The sequence below is a fragment of the Diadema antillarum genome, unplaced genomic scaffold (assembly GCF_040938485.1).
Source record: "Diadema antillarum isolate AM-2024a unplaced genomic scaffold, OU_Dant_1.0 seq00000597_RagTag, whole genome shotgun sequence".
NCBI classification, from domain to species: Eukaryota; Metazoa; Echinodermata; class Echinoidea; order Diadematoida; family Diadematidae; genus Diadema; species Diadema antillarum.
The window spans coordinates 1536442-1556878 of NW_027271528.1; the positions used below are offsets into that span (position 1 = coordinate 1536442).

The following is a 20437-nucleotide window of genomic DNA, read 5'->3' on the forward strand; positions in this document are numbered from 1 at the left end:
AGTTTACATTTCTTTTTAAAGATAATTGAATTGGCAAATGTTATTATGGTTGTCTTTCCACTGCTGATTTTTTCCTTCACACCTCTCCCTCCCCCTACAAAAAAAAATAATAAAAGGGAAAATATGAAAAAAATGAAGAAGTGAGCAAGAGGAGAGGGTACTTATCAAATGTAGAATTTTCATGTTTTGCAATAACGTAAAGGTGTGATGGAACACAATAGCTCAACCTGCTTTCCTTCAATTATTGAATAGGCTTCATAGGAGTTTACTAAACTGTATCACTCATTTTAACTAATACAGACACAAAAAATACACACACAGTGTGTATTGAAGCCACTCCTGGATTTGTGGGACAAAAAACACAAACTGTGCCCAAATCTGAAAATGTTTATTGCAGAACTTTCAATCAATTCTGTTATATGATTGCGTGGTGGATACTAACAAACTGCTTTTGATATGCCAACTTTATAACCCTTAATGTGCCCATCCTGGCTCTTAGCTCAGTCAACTTGTCAAGCTTCGTAAATCAGCTTTCAGATAATTAGCGATACTCCAACCCGACCTAATTTTAAGTCAGCCAGCCAAATTGGGCATATTACACTGTGTTTCAGTCCGACAAGAGAGCTATTTGTACATTGTATGATGGCACAATAGGGATTAGGGCTTTTAGGTAATCTCAATTCATTGACAATCAGTTTTCAAGCAAATGTGCCAATCAGCAAACATAGCATGATAAGACCTATGACATTTGGTTGTTGAATTACCAATTCTCGATTCATTGCAAAATTTGCAAAACTTGCGCCATGTTTCACAGGATCTACAGTACGTTGTATCACCACATTTCAGAGCGATGTACATATCCTTTCCAGTGAATTCTGGCTCATATTCCAGGGCAATAATGATGAAGCAGAAATTTGTCTCTTATCAATAGCAGTGTATTTTGTCTCTTACCATTTGTATTCTAGGCTTCTTCCTGGAATGTTTGGATAAAATTCACCAGTGAGTTTTTTGGGTAATGTACGTTATTCTACAGGTTCATTGATACGAAAATGAAAATAGGGCTCAATATTTCCAAGGTTTATTAATCTGGAAATGAAATAAGGTTTCTTATTCTAAAGATTTGTTATCTGAAAGTGCAAAGAAGGTGTGCAAAATGTGCTAACAAATGTTTGGAAAAATGACCCTTTTTTCTTTTTCATATTAATGAACCTTTGGAATAATGAGCTTTACTGAGTTTTTATTGCCCTGGATAAGTAGACAAGTGAATTTGCATCATTCTGCTTCATGTACAATTTCACCAGTCTGTTGCTTTACCTTTCACTTTTATTATGAAAATAAGTCTGAAGGTCATGGAAACTTAAGGTATCAAATAACTGGTACTCACAAAATATGAAAGAAGTTAGAACAAATAGGAGAATATCCCAACAGTATCAAGGCAGTACTTCATTTCTAATCTGTTTCATTCTCTTTTTCTTTTTTAAATCTTCTTCTTCTTTCTTGTCTTTATTCCCCCAAGGTCCACATCGGTGTGAAAGGATCTGTGCTTGACAGCTTCGATGGTTCAGCAATCGTGGGTGCTACCATCTCCGTCCGGGGCATCGACCATGACGTCAAGTCGGTTCAGTACGGCAACTATTGGCGACTACTGCTCCCAGGGAAGTACAGCATCACCGCCAGCGCTGATGGGTAGGTGGAGGCTCCTTTGAGATGTATCACGACATGGTTGCTTTCTTGGAAATCAAACAACATCCCCCTTTGGTAGCTTTCAGAATTTTGTTACAATCAACACATATTTTACAGCTTGTGAGGGATTTTTATGTTTGTGTTTAAACTAAGAAGGTTTTACGTTTTAAAGATTTTGAGGTGTTTAATCAGGTTCTAAGGTTTTGGTGTAAGAGGTTTTGCCTCGTGGTTTTATCTGCTTATGAAAGTAGAGGATCTAAAAGCCCCAAATTCAAGTGGGATCTTGTGGGGGATATTGAAATCTAGTGTGTCAAGTCGTACCTCATTAATTCTCTTTGTTTTAGGGGCGAAACCATTGGCGATTGCTTAGTAGTCAGCTAGCTCATGTTCTTTTCTGCTGTAATTACTATAAATTTCAACTTCATCTGCTTTTCTGATGACATTTATACACAGACCCTCGGCATGCATGTGCTAGCCAGGAGATAATTGCACATTTTAAGATCAACCATGCAAAACTCATTTTAAGCTGTGTCATGGCTTTTGGTACCATTTTGTTATGTAAGAATGCTACAATGGACCATTGTGCCGTGCAAGCTTTTCTGATATCCACACAATTACCTAGAAAGTGATGGCTGCCATAATGTAATTACTGGATCCAAGTGAGGCAGGTTTGACAAAGAGAAATTACTTTCTTGAACTTTTACTTTGTTGCCAATGGAAAGTGGAGGCACTGTGGTATAGTGAAAACGATTCTGGGCTCAAAAAGGAGAGATATCAGGTTTTGATACTTGCCTTGTGCAAAAATTTGTCGACACCCTGTTTTACCCACCTTTGCCCAGGTGTGCAGTGAATGGGTATCTGAGGTGATAGTTGTTGTACGGCCTTCTGGGAGAACAGTAGTGCTCTTTGCATATTAGGAGGCTTCTCTGGGTAAATAGGATTATATGTTATACCTCTGCCAAACAAAATTTGAAAGGGGTATAGGAACCAGTGTATGGTCGGGCGGCATTTGGTTGGTCTGTTGCAAATGTTGCAGATCAAACTACATGTAGGCCCTACCTCTTTCAGTTTTTGAGCAATTGACATAATGATAAGATTTGGACTATTTGGCTGCAATAATATTAGGATGTACAAGACACATTTTTCATCAATGTTGCCCTATAGTAATGACATTTTTTGTACTTTAAAACCTTGTAAGAGTATATGAGAATAGACTTGCTTCCCAAATTTTTGAGCATTTGACTTGAAATGTGGTGCATACAACTTGTTTCTTTTCTTATGTGTATATTCAAATTGCTAAAATGTTTATTAAATGTTCATACATAGATCTATTTCTGTTATATTTCTATGGCTCTCCCCCCCCCCCCCCCATAACAAAAACAAAAAAAAGATACATACTAATTACTATGAAGTACAATTGTATTGGTCAAAAACCAAAGAACAACATGATATGTGATTTTATCTATGAATTTGTTTTTCAAAAGAGATCTTGGGGGTGAGTACCTCTTTAATGTTTGAGTCTGTGGCAAGCGTAGTAACCAGCCAAAAAGCTCTACCTCCATTGACAGGGCATTAGGAGGGTCAACTTTTGTCCCTACATGATTTGCTTTGGTCCCCTTTTAGCTAGGGGGGAGCATGGATTACTAAAAACACTTTAACTCCAGTCACAGTCCTTTCAGAACAGCAATTATTCATTTGTGAACGTGTTTTGGAAACATTTTCTTCGTGTTCATGGAGTAAGTTTGTTATACAATGTCTGAAGACGAGTTTAAATCACAGTTCTCCTGAACATGTTTCTCAAATCATTTAAAGCCAGTTTTGGCATAGAGGTTTCTCCTGATCATATTTTGTTTGAATCTGGCAGCACATTTATAAATCGTAATCATTTGTGTGACCTCTATTAACATGTTTGAGGAGGTGGAACTTAGCGTGACCACCTTCGACTTCTGCCAATACGTTGCAAGATCTTTGGATGTATGTGTCTCGTTTCTCCATGTTTGTCCATACAATTGCAAGCATTAATGTGTATTGGAAGTTGCATGTCTGATTGACAGGTCGCATTGCATGCAACACAGCTGTTGTTGTATGGAATTTCGTTTGGAGGTTTGTGGTAGGGGAGGAGACTAATTACATTGTCTGAACACACCGCAACTTTAAATGCACTTTCAAAAGTGTGATACAGAAGCGTGTTTGCGTAGGGAAATTTCTGAAGTCTGAAATGGGGCACAGACACTTAACTAGATTTCCCCTGCCCAGCTGCCTGGAGATGTGTCCGTACTGACACACTTGCGTCACCCTGTCACGATGAATAGATACTGTGTATAAGCATTGTGCATAGAGCATTAGTCATTGTAAAGGCAAGCTTTAATAGGGAGATCTGAGCAAATACAAAGGTTCATGATAGGCACTCCTCCCTGTAACTTTGGCATGGTGACAACTAGGGAAAATTCCTGAAATGGTGGCATTGTAAAATGTATTTCCTAAGAACAAACCTTGCATACTAGACAATAAACTTTATGGCAATAAACAACCTCTGCTATTGTCTGGGTGCATGAAGGGTGATGTGGTGTGTACGTGCAACTTCACTCTAGAGTTAATCACTGAAGAAGCCTTCAAATTCTGGTTTTGGTTCAGCTGACATTATAGCCAAACTTTTCTTTCATACCAGTCAGCACCTGTTAATGTAGCTACTAGAAATCAACCCCCCCCCACGGATTTTAACCCATTCCCTGCGGGAACCTGGCGGACTGTGTATTAAATCTATGGGGATTTCAGAATTCAGCATGGAACGGTAGTAAAAGACATTGCTTGTAGTAGCAACCTGAGTGATCCTCACAGCTCAACAATATGAAAATACCATCATCATTGTACATGAGCATATTACCAAGGGACTGAATGGGTTACTGGGGCCAGCGACCACCTGACTTTACTGTGGCGGTCACCATTCCATGAAGTGGCTGCACACTTTGGCCCGAATTCATGAAGGTGGTACAGTCTTGTCCATGGTTTAAACCATGGACAAAGACCGTAGTTTTTTATGAGGTGCCAAGTGTGGCATGGCCTATTTCGTTTTCGAAATCAGTCATTTCGTCGACGAAATGACCATTTCGTTGATGAAATGTTCATTTTGTTACGAAAGGTTGTCATTTCGTTACAAAGAGTGGTCATTTCGTTGATGAAAGGACTGATTTCGTAACGAAATAGGCCATGCGACACTTGGCGCCCCATGGTCTTTGTCCATGGTTTAAACCATGGACAAGATCGTACCACCTTCATGAATTCGGGCCTTTAGGTTGAGCCCATTCTGATTGTGAAACTTGCTAAGTTGTTAGGAAGTCCCTATTTGTGAAAAGTTAGACTTGCTAATTTTATGGCTTGCACTGTAATCTACATGAGGAAAACCTTAAATCATTTTTTTTTTAATGTTGATTTGTATGTATTCAACTTTTAATGTTACTTTTCCCAGGTATACGAGCCAAACACGTGAGGTGGAAGTGAGCGAGCATGGCGCCGTGAGGAAAAACTTCCGACTCCGACCTCTGACAAGTAAGAAATACTGTAGAACCAGAACTGTGTGCGTGCATTTTCATTGTGCGATTTTTGCAAGAGCCAAGATTCACCAAATTGAAATTCACACTAAAGTTCTTGTTTACACAATATGCATGAATGACAGAGGCAATTCACAAACATTTCATGCTGTGAAAAAGGCCGTCGTCTCCAATTTGCAAAAATTTCATGCCGTGAAAGTATCTTGCATTACAGCAGTAGCATTTTCTAAATGAACAAACGTATACTGTCATATCTCGAGTGGAGGGACCAAGTCAGCATGATTTATTTTGCAAACAAAAGTGCAATGTATTGAATGGATGTCAAATGTTTTGCCCCTCGATTTTCTAGTGAACGTTTTTGCAAGTATGTGCGAGGGGTCATATTGAAGTACCTCCTGGACATTTTTCCCATCTTAGTTTGGTATTTGATCAAACAAGATGCCCAAACATTGAAAATAAATTTCCACACAGTTATATTTCCACATAACCAGTGCTAATTTGTCACAAGAAACACATTTTTATGAAGAAGTTTGCCTGGTATTAAATAACCATGCACTTAATAGTGATCCTCAATGTCATGGATATGTTTTGATTGATCACGTCTTATCAAAGCAAGCACATGTGGCAGTTATCTGATTTTGATTAGGCAACATGGATCCAGGTATTATTTAATGTTTGATCCATGGTATGATGTCAATCAGAAATGCATCATTACTCTGAGCTGTTGTAAAGAGAGAGAAGGTCTTTCAAATGAAAGGTACTGCTTCATTGAATGTTATTCTTGGATTGATGAGAACAATCTCAGTCTTAGTGATAAGGTCTTGTAGAGCCATGATTTGTAGAGCCGTACTTTGTATCGGTTTGTATAATAATGCTGTGCATTCACACTAGGTCCCCTCTTCCCCATCCTGTCCCTGTGAAGTCAAGATGGGTCCAGGGACAAAATTTGGAAGAAAGAGTGATCTTGGGCTGTAATTGATAGCACCCAGCTGTATAAATCAAATGTGCGCATGTGCTAAGTCTGGTGTCGAGCGGCAGGGTTCGTCCTGAGCCCCGATTGCCCCTGTCCCAAGCCCTGATTGCCCCTGCCCCGCAGTTTAAGGAAAGCAGTGTGGACAGTCAGTCATAAAAAAGATAAGATCTCTACTGAATGTCCCCGCGATGCAGCGTCTAGTGACAGGGACAGTCCCCATGTTCACATTGGACCTCACGTCATGGAGACAGTCACAAGAGATCTTACATTAAAGGACAAGTCCACCTTCATATACATAAGGATTGAGAAAATGCAGCAATATTAGTAGAACACATCAGTGAAAGTTTGAGGAAAATTGGACAATCCATTCAAAAGTTATGAAAATTGTAAGTATCTGCGCAGTCACTGCTGGAAGAGAAGACTACTACAGTGTATGATGTCACATGCGTACAACTATATAAGGAAAATAAAAAGAGAATTTCACAAAACTTTACTTTTTGAATAAAGTGCACATTTCTTCGACTTGCTACTGACATATGTTAAGTGTAATATTATTCCCCCTGCCTTCTGAAAGAGAGAAGTCAAGTGTTCTTTTGTTGTGCGAGAAAAATGGAAATATGTTGAATTTTCTTTATTCTTTCTTTATATCGTTGTACTCATGTGACATCACAAGCTATAGTAGTCTTTTCATCCAGCCGTGACTGAGCAGAAACTTCAAAAATTCATAACTTTTGAACGGATTGTCCGATTTTGCTCAAACTCTCAATGATGTGTTCTACTAATATTGCTGCATTCACTCAACCCACATGTCCATGAAGGTGAACTTGTCCTTTAATTGTATCTTTTTTATGACTGAGCGTCCACACTGCTATCTCAACTGTCCCTGAGCTGCAGGGGCAATTGGGGTTTGGGGCAAGCCCTGCAACTTTACACCAGACTTTACGCATTTGCACATTTGATGAATACAGCTGGGGGCTAAAATTACTGCCCAAGGTCACTCTCCCCTCTCAGTTCTTTCCCCAGGACTGGACTTGCTTCGCGGGGATGAGGGGACAAGTCCCAGAGAGCATTCACATTGTAGTTTTTGAGGAGAAAGTCCCACAGTCCGGGACTGTCCCCATGTTGCAGGGACTAATGAGAACGCGGGAAATATCACCTTGACCTGTTGGTCCCTCACCAACCCTTACTCTTTGTTCCCCTTCCTGCCCCGGCAGCTTTCATCGAGCCATCCCCGATCCAGCATCACAGCCAGGAGACCACGGTCGTCTTCCTTCAGGACCTGACGGCCCGCTACCCCAACATCAGCCGTGTCTACTCCATCGGCGCGTCAGTCCAGGACCGGCAACTGATGGCCATCGAGATCAGCGACAATCCGGGAGGCCATGAACCAGGTAGGCCACCTGGGGTGGGGGTTTGTTTTCTTTTCCTTCTGTTTATTGTCTCCTTGTATTCTCAGTATGTAGGCATATAGGCTGCGTTTGTCTAACTTGAGAGAGAAAATCACGTTTCAAAACGCGTTTGAATTGGTGTTTGCGAACGTAGTTTGAAACGCTTTTCTGGGGGTGCCACGTTTAACTAACCATCATACAATCGAGTGTTGTCACTGTGTAGCTACTTTGCGCCGTTCGACCTGGGAAGTAAAGGTCAACTGCGAACCAGCAAACATGCCTTGATCATCAGTCACACACAAATAATGGGTAGGTAGAGAGCACAACCGGAAACAGCTGGGTTTGACCTTGAGATATAAACACGTTTCAAAATGGCATTGCGTTTATCTACTCACAGAATGGCGATCGTGGTCTCAAACGCGTTTCAAAAAGCCCTTTGAAAGGCATTTCAAAACACCGTTTAAAACGCATTTGAAAACACGGTTGCGTTTATCTAACCCATGAAATGCTTCAAACGCATTTTTTATCGTGATTCTGCCTTAGAAAATTTTTAGATAAACGCAGCCGTAGTGTCAAAATAAGGTGAAGTGAAAGATAGCGGGTGAGTCAGATAGGATCCAGATATCCTCGTGTCCACTCCCCCTTTGATCCCCACCTGAAGAGGAATAATAGGTAAGGTAAGGGAGGGGACTGGTTAGGCCCCAAAAGTCAAATTCTTCTATCCTGACCTCTTCCCCTCCTAGGCATCCCCAATCTGCAACTTCACATTAACCTCGGGCTGATTTTGCTACAACACGCATTTCCCATAGAGACCTTGCCCGAGTATACTCGGGACTCGTCGTCAACGGGTTAAAAGATGGGGTAAGGTACGGTATGGATTAATTGGGATACAGGTTGAGGTTTATCTTGACTCATCCCTTTCCAATCCCAAGCTCACTAACCCTTTGTGTACACTCTGTACCTCAAGTGTTGGTTGGCACAGAAAACCCCTTAGCATGGTACACACTGTCTATAGTCCCTAGCGTAGAAATGGTTAAAGGGAAGCAGTCCAGAGATTTTCACTGTACTGATAATTAAGAAGAGTAAAAAATATAACCTTTCACCAATTTATATGCGTGGACATCAAAAATTGTCTCCGTACGCGATTTTTAAAAAATAATTCCTGCAAGCGATCCGTGTAAGAGCCTGCCAAAAGGTGCAACGTCATTGATGCCCTACTCTCAAGTTGACAGCCGTGCCTCAGAAAACCAATTTAAGTGTTCAAAATGATCATATCTGATTTTTTCATAAAATGTGACAATATGTGGTTTTATTATTTCAAACAAAATATTTCAAGCTTATTTATATATACAATTAATATGAAAATAAATAGTAAACATGTATTTATAAATAACTAGGGATGACGAGCAGAACACCGCTGGAAAGAGTTGTGCATCGATTACGTATGACTCTCCGCCAAGACTTGCTCATTTGCAGAGTCACACTTTTTTAACCGAAATGTACAAGCTTATTTGGTGATTTGAAAGTTTGTTTTTGATGAAAGTAGTTCATTGGAGGTACCAACAACAACATATTTTTTTAAATTTCGTGAGGACTGCGTCCCTTTAAGAGTAAGGCAAGGTGCACAGTAGGGTGAGATGAGGTATGGCTCAACTCTCATCCCTCACTGTAGAGGACAGTGAAGTCAGTTATGCAGAAAAGTATGGGTTACGTAGGGCGTGGAGTTCCCCTTCATCTCCCTTTCATCTCTCATTGGTAGAGAAAATTAAGGTAAGGTCTCATATCGTCACTGGGGCGACAAAACCTCGTATCTACAAAATTTCAAATGTTCAGGAGAGCCAAAAAACATGGCGGCCAAAGCACTATGGCGAATGGGATAGCCTTTCCTTTGACATGCCGTGGGGCTTCATTTTTGGAGTAAGACAGTTGGGATTTGGACAGGACATCACTTAACCCATTATGTGACCATTAATCCAAAAAAGTCATTTTCACCAAAATTGCAGATACAAGGTCTTGTCACCCCAGCGACGATATGAGGTTCTTAATCTTCCTCAACATAGCCATTAGAACATCTTTCATGATGAAGGACTCTAACTCCTTGCTTGCTGTGTCTTACGAAGACAATTAAACAAAAAAAATTCCACACATTGCAATATGTGGATGCATCTTCTCCACTTACAATACATGCAACTATTTTTCCCAAGTAGTATATTTTGTAAATCGTACCATATATATTCCATTATTCCTATCTGAAATTCAATTTGTGTAGTATTGTTTGATGTATACGTGTCAGTTCTTCTCTTGGTCTATTGAGAGTTGAATTTATTGTCTTAGCAAAAGGAAAAAAAGATGTAAATATGTTAATGGACGACTAATACAAATATACTGTGCGTGCTTTGTGTATTGCAGCTGAACAGAAAGGAGAGATGGCATGTTTAATGTGTGCTTTCTTTCCGAACAAACAAAGCAAAAGCTGAATGTGTTTTGCTTTTTCGGCACAGACCGTTTGTGAATGTGCACTTGATTTTTGCTTTGGTTGAGTGATTGCAGAAGTGTTTGACTTTCAGTCTGTACTGCTTTGTTACAAGATGTGCAACGGTGAATTGTGCGAGGTGCTCCTGTGTACCAGTGTAGTATCCGGTGTTAGAGAAAAAGTGAACAATAAGCTGAATGCTGCTTCCCTTGCTTTATGCTTGGTTATGCTTTGTAATTTGTGATGGTGTTATACACTGAAATATTTGTACACCAGTGTGATGTAATGTGTTCCACTCTGTACCGCATTTAACACTCATATCATCACAGTGTTACACTGTCTATGGCAAGTTATGTTAAACATTGCTGTACTAGTATGTGTGATAACACCTTCATTCTGTGTAGTGACTTGCAGAACACCTTAAGACTACTTTGTGGCAGACTATAGCATAGTAGTTCATGTTGTACACTGCTTAATCACCGTTGGTTCTGTCCATGCATTGCTACCATCATCAGCTTCCCTGCCGCGCTTTTCTGTTGTGCTAATGAAGTCTTGCATCCCTCAAGCAGTGTTTAGAAAGTGTAGCAATGTGTAGAAGATGTGTTAAGATTTCATGTACTTCAGTGTCTTTCTTTGTACACCAAGGACAGGTTTGTCCTGAGGTTATATTCCTCTTGCATCCATCTGTCTCATCCCCTTCCCTTCCCCTCCCCCATCCCTCCCTCCATCTCCAGGAGAACCAGAGATGAAGTATGTCGGTGGTATCCACGGCAACGAGGTGGTGGGCGGAGAGATGCTGCTCCTCCTCGCCCAGTTCCTGTGCGAGAACTATGAGAGCTCAGACCGGGTACGCTGGCTGGTGGACAACACCGGGATCCACATCGTGCCCAGCATGAATCCAGACGGCAAGGCGGCGGCCCATGAGGGTGAGTCAGTTCAGGACAGTCACCGCCCCCCCCCCCCCCCCCCCGACAATAAAAAGAAGGAGAAAATGAATGGAGTGTTGATTATGTTGGGCAGACTGATGACGCGTACACAGAAGATGATCCCATTGATACCATGAATGATAACGTGGCTGATAAAGATGACTGCTGACAATGATGTTGATGATGTTGCAGTCATCAATATTTGTGCTGAAGATGATAACACCAAAGCTGTTGATTTGGTGACCATAGAGTGATGTGGATGGTGAAGATGTAGAAATGATAACAGGAGAGGTAGCTACAATAATGGTAAAATGTTAGTTATGATCGTGTTAGTATGTCTTTAATGAGGTAGAGGAAAACAAAAACAACACCCAGTTGATAAGATCATGATAATAATTGAAGGTTATGATGGAGTTGACAATGATAATGATTGAAGCTCTTTAGAGATATGTAAAGTTACTGGCAGGAAGTTGGAACATCCATCTGTTCACCATAATAAAGTTATCAGGTTCATGTATTAACCCACCTCTGACACTCTTTTCCACCATGCATGTAAAAAAAAAACCCAAACCCCCAAAACAAGGTGACGTTGATGGCATAGTTGGTCGCAGCAACCACCGCAACATCGACCTCAACCGCAACTTTCCGGACCGGTTTGGCCGCAGCACAGGCCCGATCCAGCCAGAGACCCAGGCCATCATGAACTGGACCAAGAAACACCCGTTTGTCATCTCTGCTGGACTCCACGGGGGCTCCATCGTCGCCAATTACCCCTATGATGGGAACAAGGACCAGAGCACGCACTACACGCCTGCACCGGACGACGACACCTTCCAACAGCTGGCACTTGCATTCTCAACCGTAAGATACAATTAAAGGCAGAGGTTGATATGACATGTGAAGATTATTTGTCATACATTCAACGACAACATCAACAACAAAAACTTAAGCCATTTTTGGATGAGAGTGCCAAACTTTCAGTTACATGAATACATAAAAATCCTCAAATGTTGCAAAGCTGCGCTACTGCTGCTAGTTGTGATGATTATGATGATGAAGATGGTGGTGATGATGATGGTGATGATGATGGTGATGATGACGATGATGATGGTGGTGATGATGATGATGATAATGATGATGACGATGATGATGATGATGAGGAGGAAGAGGAGGAGGATGGTTATGATGATAGTGATGATGATGGTGGTGAAAATGATGATCTTGATAAGAGAGACTGTTTTCCATGCACGCCCTGTATTGTTCATGCATTGCATAACTATTGTCCAGTTTTCTCACCCTATGATGAAAAATTGTTATGATGTTCTGTATCCTATAGCACCTTCTCTTCTAGAAGAAAAATGAAAATGACACTTTGTCGCCCATCACACAAGATATTTTTTGTGGGTTTATAGCACCTTGAATTTGTCAATTTTCACTGTGCCACATTAAACTAATCAGCTGGATTTATTAGTGTGGAAAGTAGTCATTTTTAGCAAATATATTGAAAAAGGCTGCAACTACTTAGGATTGGACCACAGCACTGACCTACCTCCCAAACCTAGAGAAATCTTGAGAATACGAGAACTTCAAAGACTAAAACCAAGCCAAGCACGATTTTATTCCACTAGAATGAGACAATGTTGAGATATATCATCCAACCTCTGTGGGCACTTATCGTGAATCTGGTAATTCCCTCCCATCTGTGTGATAGGCACATGGTGTGATGTACAGCGGTTTCCCGTGTCCATTGGGCTATCCGGACGAGAAGTTCCCCGACGGGATTACCAATGGGGCAGATTGGTACCTCGTCTATGGTGAGTGGAGCAAGAGTTAAGTCAGGCGGCAGTGCTGCTTACGCATAAGAATGCTTCTTAACCCTTTGGCTACAGTGCAGGAATTACCTGTGGCTGAGTTCTGTGAGAATGTAATTTGTGTTACCCAAGTGTGGGGCAATCATTATTAGTCCATGGGCCAAGACCAGATTTTTACGATATTGGTACCACTTAAAGGGACAAATTCTGCTTATGCATTTTGAAATGGTATGTATCTGTAGATGATATTTTGCTATGATAGCAATTCCAGAGAAGTAGCTTAGTCTCAGTATCAGCCGTTAACCCTCATAACTCCAAATACCTTTTTTATGCTTGGTAAACCATGGAGGGCACAATCTGCTCCCTCTATCATTTCAATATTTTTCTATCAATTGCTCTGAAATGTGGCACAAATGTAACTCAAGACGTACTCTACAAAATGGCACCATCAAAACTTTTCTTGGAAACCACAAAGAGGGAGCAATTTGTCAAAATACAAAGAAAACAAAGAGAATTCCATTAAATAATATTAGATTAACTAATTTTAAGACATACGTCGGGCAGTCAAGGCGAAATTGCGAATAGTTTTTGCTGTTGATTTCTATCTAGACATATAAAGACACATTTGAACTTCATTTTAACCTTTTCGGAGCATTTACAGGTCCAAATCTTAAGAAAATGGTGTTTACCACAGAAAAAAATCAAGACAAAACACAAGAGGGCGCTGTAGTTTTTTCAAACATAATTGAATACTTCCTTTAAAAGTAGAAAATTTTATTATTTTATCTTGTGAATACATAAGATAATAAGTAACAAAATAAGGGTCAAAATGTGAAACGGAACTTGCTTATGTTTATTTGTTGCCATGGTAACCAAAATACGTTAACACTAAACATATCTTATACAACGTATATGCGTAATAAGTTTCGGGAAACGACATCAAATTTGGAGGTGATCAGACAATATATCAAACTTATAGTGAGCAAAATTTAAAATTTTCAGTATCAACGGAGCACCTCTCTCTCCAAATTTTTGCTATTTTGGAGATAATAACAATTCATCCACTGTCACTTAAACAAATGCGAGGGAATCCCCATTCCACATACGCGAGCTGTTGCATTCTTCGTGTTCTTAGAGTTGTTATTCAACTATGCGATCAACACTTTGGAGAATATTTAGGGGGAAAGAGTGAAAAAACACGGCATTTCAAAGGACACTATCAATGGCGAAATTGTGTCTGTCACCTTTTGTCAAAATCATGATTACTATATTCGTAATCAAATAATTCTGTACCACTCCAAATAACCAACATTTCGATATCATTTTGACATATGCACCTCAACAAACAACTCCCAGGTACCAAAACGTCAATAGCGAGATATCTACATATTCAGCAAAATTAAGAGCGCAACGAGAGATAGCAAAACATCCTTCTTAATACTAAAGGTCTTATAATTCTGCAAAACGGGTGAGTTAATGTTACTAAATATACGAAACACTCTTCAGAATAAATTTACTTCGACACCTAATGGAAAGGATAAAGTGACAGGAAATAGGATAGATAGTGCCATGATAATCATACCAAAAGATATACGAAAAACGAACATTAATTCTAATTCAAACAAACTAATGAGCAAACACAAAATAGGCACGCAGATGTATATTATGGACGTTAATCGAAAAGAGAGAGTTTTGGGGCGGCTTTGTTCTACTGTCTTGTTTTTATATACGATTTTCGATATACTGGGGAGTAGCAAATCTCCGCAAATGCAAATAGAGCTATGTCGACGGAGCAAATTAGTGCTTGTTGCAGAGTATTGTCAGAATTTTCAGAGCAATTGCATTTTGGTAAAGTTTCATAAGTCTGGAACAGGGAAGAATTATTATAATGATCCCCTCTGACACAAGGTATAAAAAAATTCCAAGTAGATATCAAGAAACAAATAGAATTGCGGTGAAAAGTCGAAATTACTTTGCTCCTTGCCATGCGTCATGCTAGAATAACCAAGTTGCGAGAAGCACAATTAACAACCTCCCCCCCCAAAAAAAGGATGATTTCTTCAATTGTTGAATGGCTTACTCAATATCTGATAAATCATTTGAAAATGTGATGTATAATTACATGTAAAAAAAAAAGTCTGGTTTGGGGTTAAAAGTCTAGGAATGGGAATGGACAAAACCCTCCAATTCCCTTGCTGTATACAACCCATATGGGGTACGACCGCGGTCATTTTCTGGTATCACGATCTGCAAATACCTTGTTTGAGGCTGTTATCTAACTTTATATATAATGGAATTTACATCAGTACTCCGCTCTTCCGCTCTGTATAATCTCATCATTTTGAACTGCCATCTTTATTGTGATTACTCCATAATTCCAATTTTCATTGTTCTTCCAAACAGGAAATTTATTATCACTTATCTTATTATAATAATATGTAAGCCTTGATTAACCCTAACTAGGCCGGGGGGGGGGGGGGGGGGGGGGGGGCCTCCGAGGCCCCCCCCCCTCGACGTTCCGCACGATGTATCGCAGTCGCAAAAAGCTATCACCGCGACATTTCATGACTTTTTTCTTTCGAGTCTCCCGCATCTTTTGACACCAAATTTGCGACGCCCGGGCTTGCGGTTCCGAAGTTACGCATAAATATGTACATGCATGTCAGACCAAAAATTGCTCAAAAATGTGAATTCGTGTACAATTTCAATGCAAACTGTGCTTACAGGCAAATTTCATAAAAGCATGATTATTTTGGTATTTTATTGATTAAAATCAATGAATAACATATTTTCTTGTTCAGAGAGATGTCGCAGACAAATCTCATCGAAAAAAACAATGAAAAACATAGAGTCAAAAAACAAAGAAATACATTAGAAATTCAAAAAAACAATAAAATACTTAAGAATTTTTTCTGATATCACAATTTTTTTTTATTACATTTGCTCAGGACACTAAAATGGATATTTACACAAAAAATGTGCCTGTTTTGAGCTTTATTTTGTGATTTATACCAAATAGTCTGATTTCATGCATCATTATGCATAAATAAGCATAATTTAGTATTAATGATAATTTTTTGAAAAATTAACTTCATGGTGTTTTAGATTACATCATAGGTAATGTGTGTGCCAATTTTCGTCGCGATTGCGCGGTTGATGGGCGAGATCTGGAGGGGGGGCCTGGGAGGCCCCCCCCCCCCCCCCCCCCGGCTCTATCAACTACCTAAATAGCCCGGCCTAGTTAGGGTTAAGCTATGTCTTAAAATTATTCATTGATTCAATAGTCACTCATCCAGATGTAGCCCTTGAATTGGCTATAAAACTGCTCGGCAAAAGATATGAAAATATGCACAGTGGAATGTAGCAATTTATCGTAGAAATAAATTTCCATGGATATTTTAGCGAGAAAATGAATGGCAACGAATGATAAGAAAATACCGTTTTGCGGTAACGTCTCCCATTCCATACATTTTTTCCTACATAAAGAGAGGTACCATGTAGAACAGCATTTGGATATGGCCGTGGATGCCTTGAACGTAGACTATCACTCCACAGAGAGATACACCGCGTTTAAAACAGTGCGCTCCGTAGAGACCGTGCTTTATCGTTCTGTGTATAGTCTCGGTTCAGACGCGCGGGCTGATTATTAAAGCCCAGAATGCATTGATTAAAGACTACATTTTTCATGACTAAGCTACTCATTTGGAATTGCTATCATAGTTTGATACACGTATATATCCCTAACAAACAAAACGGCACCACAAAGGTTTTGTCCCTTTTGGTGGTACCAATATCTGACCTGGCCCATGGACTATTATGTAGACCTCTTTTGTTTTAAAACAGTGTGACTTGTATCAGCCATGCCTGGGAGGCTTCCAAAATTAGAAGAAAAGATGATCCAATGGGTTATGCAATGAGTCAGGTGCATTGCTATGTCAGTGCATAAATCAACTAATGTTAGGCATACTGAAGCCACCCAGTTAATGCTGAAATAGACATGAACAAAAACAAACAAACAAACAAACAAACAAACAGCACCCAAGCTGAACAGGTCTGTAGGAGCACAGATACTGTATGATGCAGGTTTTTTTACATACACATGCTCTTATACATTGTCTAGTGGAGACTTGTATATTTTATTTGCAATCTCTCAGTAATTCTGGTGGATCTGTTTGTGCTTCAATCCATTTCTTTGCCATGAAAACAAAATGCATCTTGTGTTTTCATATGATCAGATTCATGTACATATCCCACAATCACAAGGCCTTAGATTTTCATGTTAGGAGATCATTGGAGTCTGCATTTACACATTGGGATGGCCAGTCACCTTGTTTGCTTCTTATTTCTGCACATATTTATTGTTTTGCTCATGGAACAAACATGAAATCAAAGCTCCTGTTCATGCTGATGTTGGTCTTTGTGTGTAGGAGGGATGCAAGACTGGAACTATGTGAACACCAACACCATGGAGATCACCGTGGAGATGAGCTGTGTTAAGTTTCCTCCCTCATCTCAGCTACCAAGTTACTGGGATGACAACAAGATGTCTCTTCTCTCCTTCATCCATGAGGTCAGAACATCCTTTTGTCTTTAACTCATCATGTCTTTTCCTGTCTGTCTGTATATATATCTGTTTTTCTGTCTTTCTGTTCCTCTCTTTCTCTTGCTCTCTCGCTCTCTTTCTTAACATGAAAATTGTGCAAAAAAAAAAAATGGGTTCCATCGGCATTTTAACCTGAGACATTCAGATTGCTACACTGGTGCTCTCGCCGACTGAGCTATGAAAAGCCCTAGTACAGTGTTTATCCAAGAAATCCCTTACTTCTCAATACTTGTGTTTTTGTTCCTCTCTTTTTGTTACATAGAATTTTGTTACATGTAAGCAGGGTTCCTGATGTAGCATTTTCCAATTATTGAGTGAGCACCACTGCAGTAGTAATGATGCTGATAATAACATCAACAATGATAATGGTAGCAATAGAAAGGAGGAGAAGAATAAAAGAAGGAGAAGAAGAACACAAAAAAATAGAAGAAGGAGAAAGCTTGTGAAATTATATATCTCAATTCACCCTGTATCATTAATGCTCAAATGCACATCCCTAAAGGGCCTTTCTACTAGAGTACTCTAGAGGCCTGTTACATAAAACTCTTTACCTGAGAAAAACTCAAGGTTAATTCTTTTTAACAGAGTTTTTCCTGTGTTAATGTCTGTGGCAGCATCATACTAACCTGAGTTGTCATTTCTCCCCAGAGTTTTTCTCAGGTAAACATTTTATGCAACAGGCCCAGTATGAATAAAGTTTTGTGCAATAACAGTATTGCTCAAACAAAATGAAGTGAATTTAAGGAATGAAATGGTCTCTCCACAGACTCACAGGGGCATGAAAGGGTTCGTGTTTGATGGAGAGGGGCAAGGGATCAGCCACGCCCAGATCATGGTAGAGGGTATCGACCACACTGTGAACACGGCCAAATTTGGGGACTATTGGAGACCCCTGACCCCTGGGATATATACCATCACTGTTCATGCAGAAGGGTAATATATTCTCTCTCTTTCCAAATATGTTGATTATCTTGAACAACTGCCATGCTGGTGTGTTGCAAATTTGCAAGCAATGTCTACCGTCAGTGCTTTTGTGCAGGAAATAAGAAGTTGTCATCAGTTCTAAAGTTAAAATCGAATGAAAGTTGAAACACGATAGTAGCAGGCAACTTTGGATCAAGTGTATTTTGGACTAAAGTCTGATTTCAAGGGAGTATTTAATTAGGATTTTTTTTAGAGTGTGAAAGGTGCTGAACCAGCTATTTTCCCGTGATGAGAGAATTGCCTCCACAAATGCCATTCCAGTAGATTTGATAGCAAGTCACTGTAGAGTCTTGGAAGCCTGATACCAAATATGTTCTGCTATGAATTTTAAGAGAATATATGTGACAAAAACTGGTTTTTGCATTGATTGTAAATGACTAACAGTCTATACTCAGCAGTCAGTATAAGTAAACACATTCATGGCACGTCTAAGATATGTTCAAGCTTTTTGTGTGATGGGTAGTATTGTCATATTTGATGTCAGAATTTTGCTTTCAGTGAGGTGGTATCAAACTAGTGTGATATTGATGGGTGTCTAAATGTTAAACATCTTTTCAAACTAGTTGTAGCAATAATAGATTGCATGAGATTCCTGAGCTGAAAACAGCAAGAGAGTATAATGATGAAAATTGTTAAGGCACAACTCATAGTCTAGATTTCATAAACATTGATTGACTTAGCTGGCAAGAGAACCAACAAACACTGTTCCTCCATTCTCATCCAGAAAATGTCTTTCCTTTGTCTGTCCATTTGTCACATGGTGTGTGTTCCAGCTATACAAGCCAGAGTCAAGAAGTGGTCATCTTCCCTGGCCTACCGATTGAGGTCAACTTTACCATGGTCATCAACGCCCCTTCCCCCAGTCCAGGGGCGAAGCTAGATGGTGGTGATGGAGGTGGGACTAGTGGTTATGACTTTGACCTGAACCAACCCCTGTTGGAGTGGGCCGCCCAGTTTGATTTCTCCATCCCGCAGAACTTCTCGGGTTACCTTAGCAACGAGGACCTTGCCCGCGTCCTTCTGGAGTACCAGGCGGCCTACCACGACCTCGTTGACCTAAGCGCCATAGGGACCACCGTGGGCGGTGCCGACATCTGGGCGTTAGAGATTGGGTTGAGTCGTGGGATGGAAAGCACGGTCGATACTCCGCGGGTTGCACTTATTGGCGGGCTGAAGGGGGAGGAGCCTGTTGGCAGGGAGTTACTATGGCGATTCATCCACCACCTTGGAGAAGGTGAGAGGGGTGTGATCAAAGAGAACACCAGATGCATCAAATGTTGTAGATATAAGGGGCTGCAGTTGTACTATGTGTGAATATTGTAGAAGGATTAAAGTTTGTCATGAAGAAACATTGATTGTAGGGTTATCAGAGATGCTTTCATAAGTGTAGGTAATGGTTTTAACTTTGTATGTCAAACATGTAACGTCTTGTAATCTGGAATGGCAGTGTTTGCACTGTATTTATTTGATAATCGTACAAATTGATTGTCATGGGTATTCCAAGAAATCTACAGACACAAATGCGCAAAGATAGGTGACATCATTTCCCATTGAATCAGATCAGCAGAATTAAAAGTAAAAGAATCTACCTATCCATCATGACTATTGCTGTGTCTTGTTTTGTTGTTGTTGTTGGTTTGGTTTTTTTTTTTTCCTTTTGTACCTAGATGGAAACTAGGAAGAAAAGATGTCCTTTTTGCATTCCTGAACAAGCTATTATTAGTGTTGTTCAGTTTCCATTATAAGAGAGCCATTCATTCAAATTAATGATTCTTGCATCAGTGTTTATTCAAGTTGATGAAGGGTAATATGTTAATCAGTTGCAATGCAGTAATTCATGTTGAAGTAGAGTGGTGCTAATTAAAGTGGTTAATGAGATTACTTCTTCCTGCAACACAAATACCATCATATCATTGCCAATGTAGGAAGCCTCTTCCTTACTCCTGAAATGGGATAATACCGGATACATATTTCACATTCCACCAAGTTATTGTCTAATTAGTCCCAATTCGTAGAAATATTACATTTGGGAAATATATTGCATATGC

The 20437-nt window shown here is 39.9% G+C and overlaps 1 protein-coding gene across 1 annotated transcript in view; it reads left to right on the forward strand.

Moving 5' to 3' along the window:
* LOC139735748 (carboxypeptidase D-like) overlaps positions 1–20437 on the forward strand; it is a 56198-nt gene that overhangs the window by 21338 nt on the left and 14423 nt on the right. The window contains exons 3-12 of the mRNA XM_071646498.1: positions 1517–1686; positions 5150–5229; positions 7419–7595; positions 10800–10991; positions 11575–11852; positions 12703–12805; positions 17230–17372; positions 18172–18338; positions 19163–19229; positions 19266–19623. Coding sequence (XP_071502599.1) covers positions 1517–1686; positions 5150–5229; positions 7419–7595; positions 10800–10991; positions 11575–11852; positions 12703–12805; positions 17230–17372; positions 18172–18338; positions 19163–19229; positions 19266–19623 — 1735 coding nt within the window. The remainder of the gene's footprint in view (positions 1–1516; positions 1687–5149; positions 5230–7418; positions 7596–10799; positions 10992–11574; positions 11853–12702; positions 12806–17229; positions 17373–18171; positions 18339–19162; positions 19230–19265; positions 19624–20437) is intronic.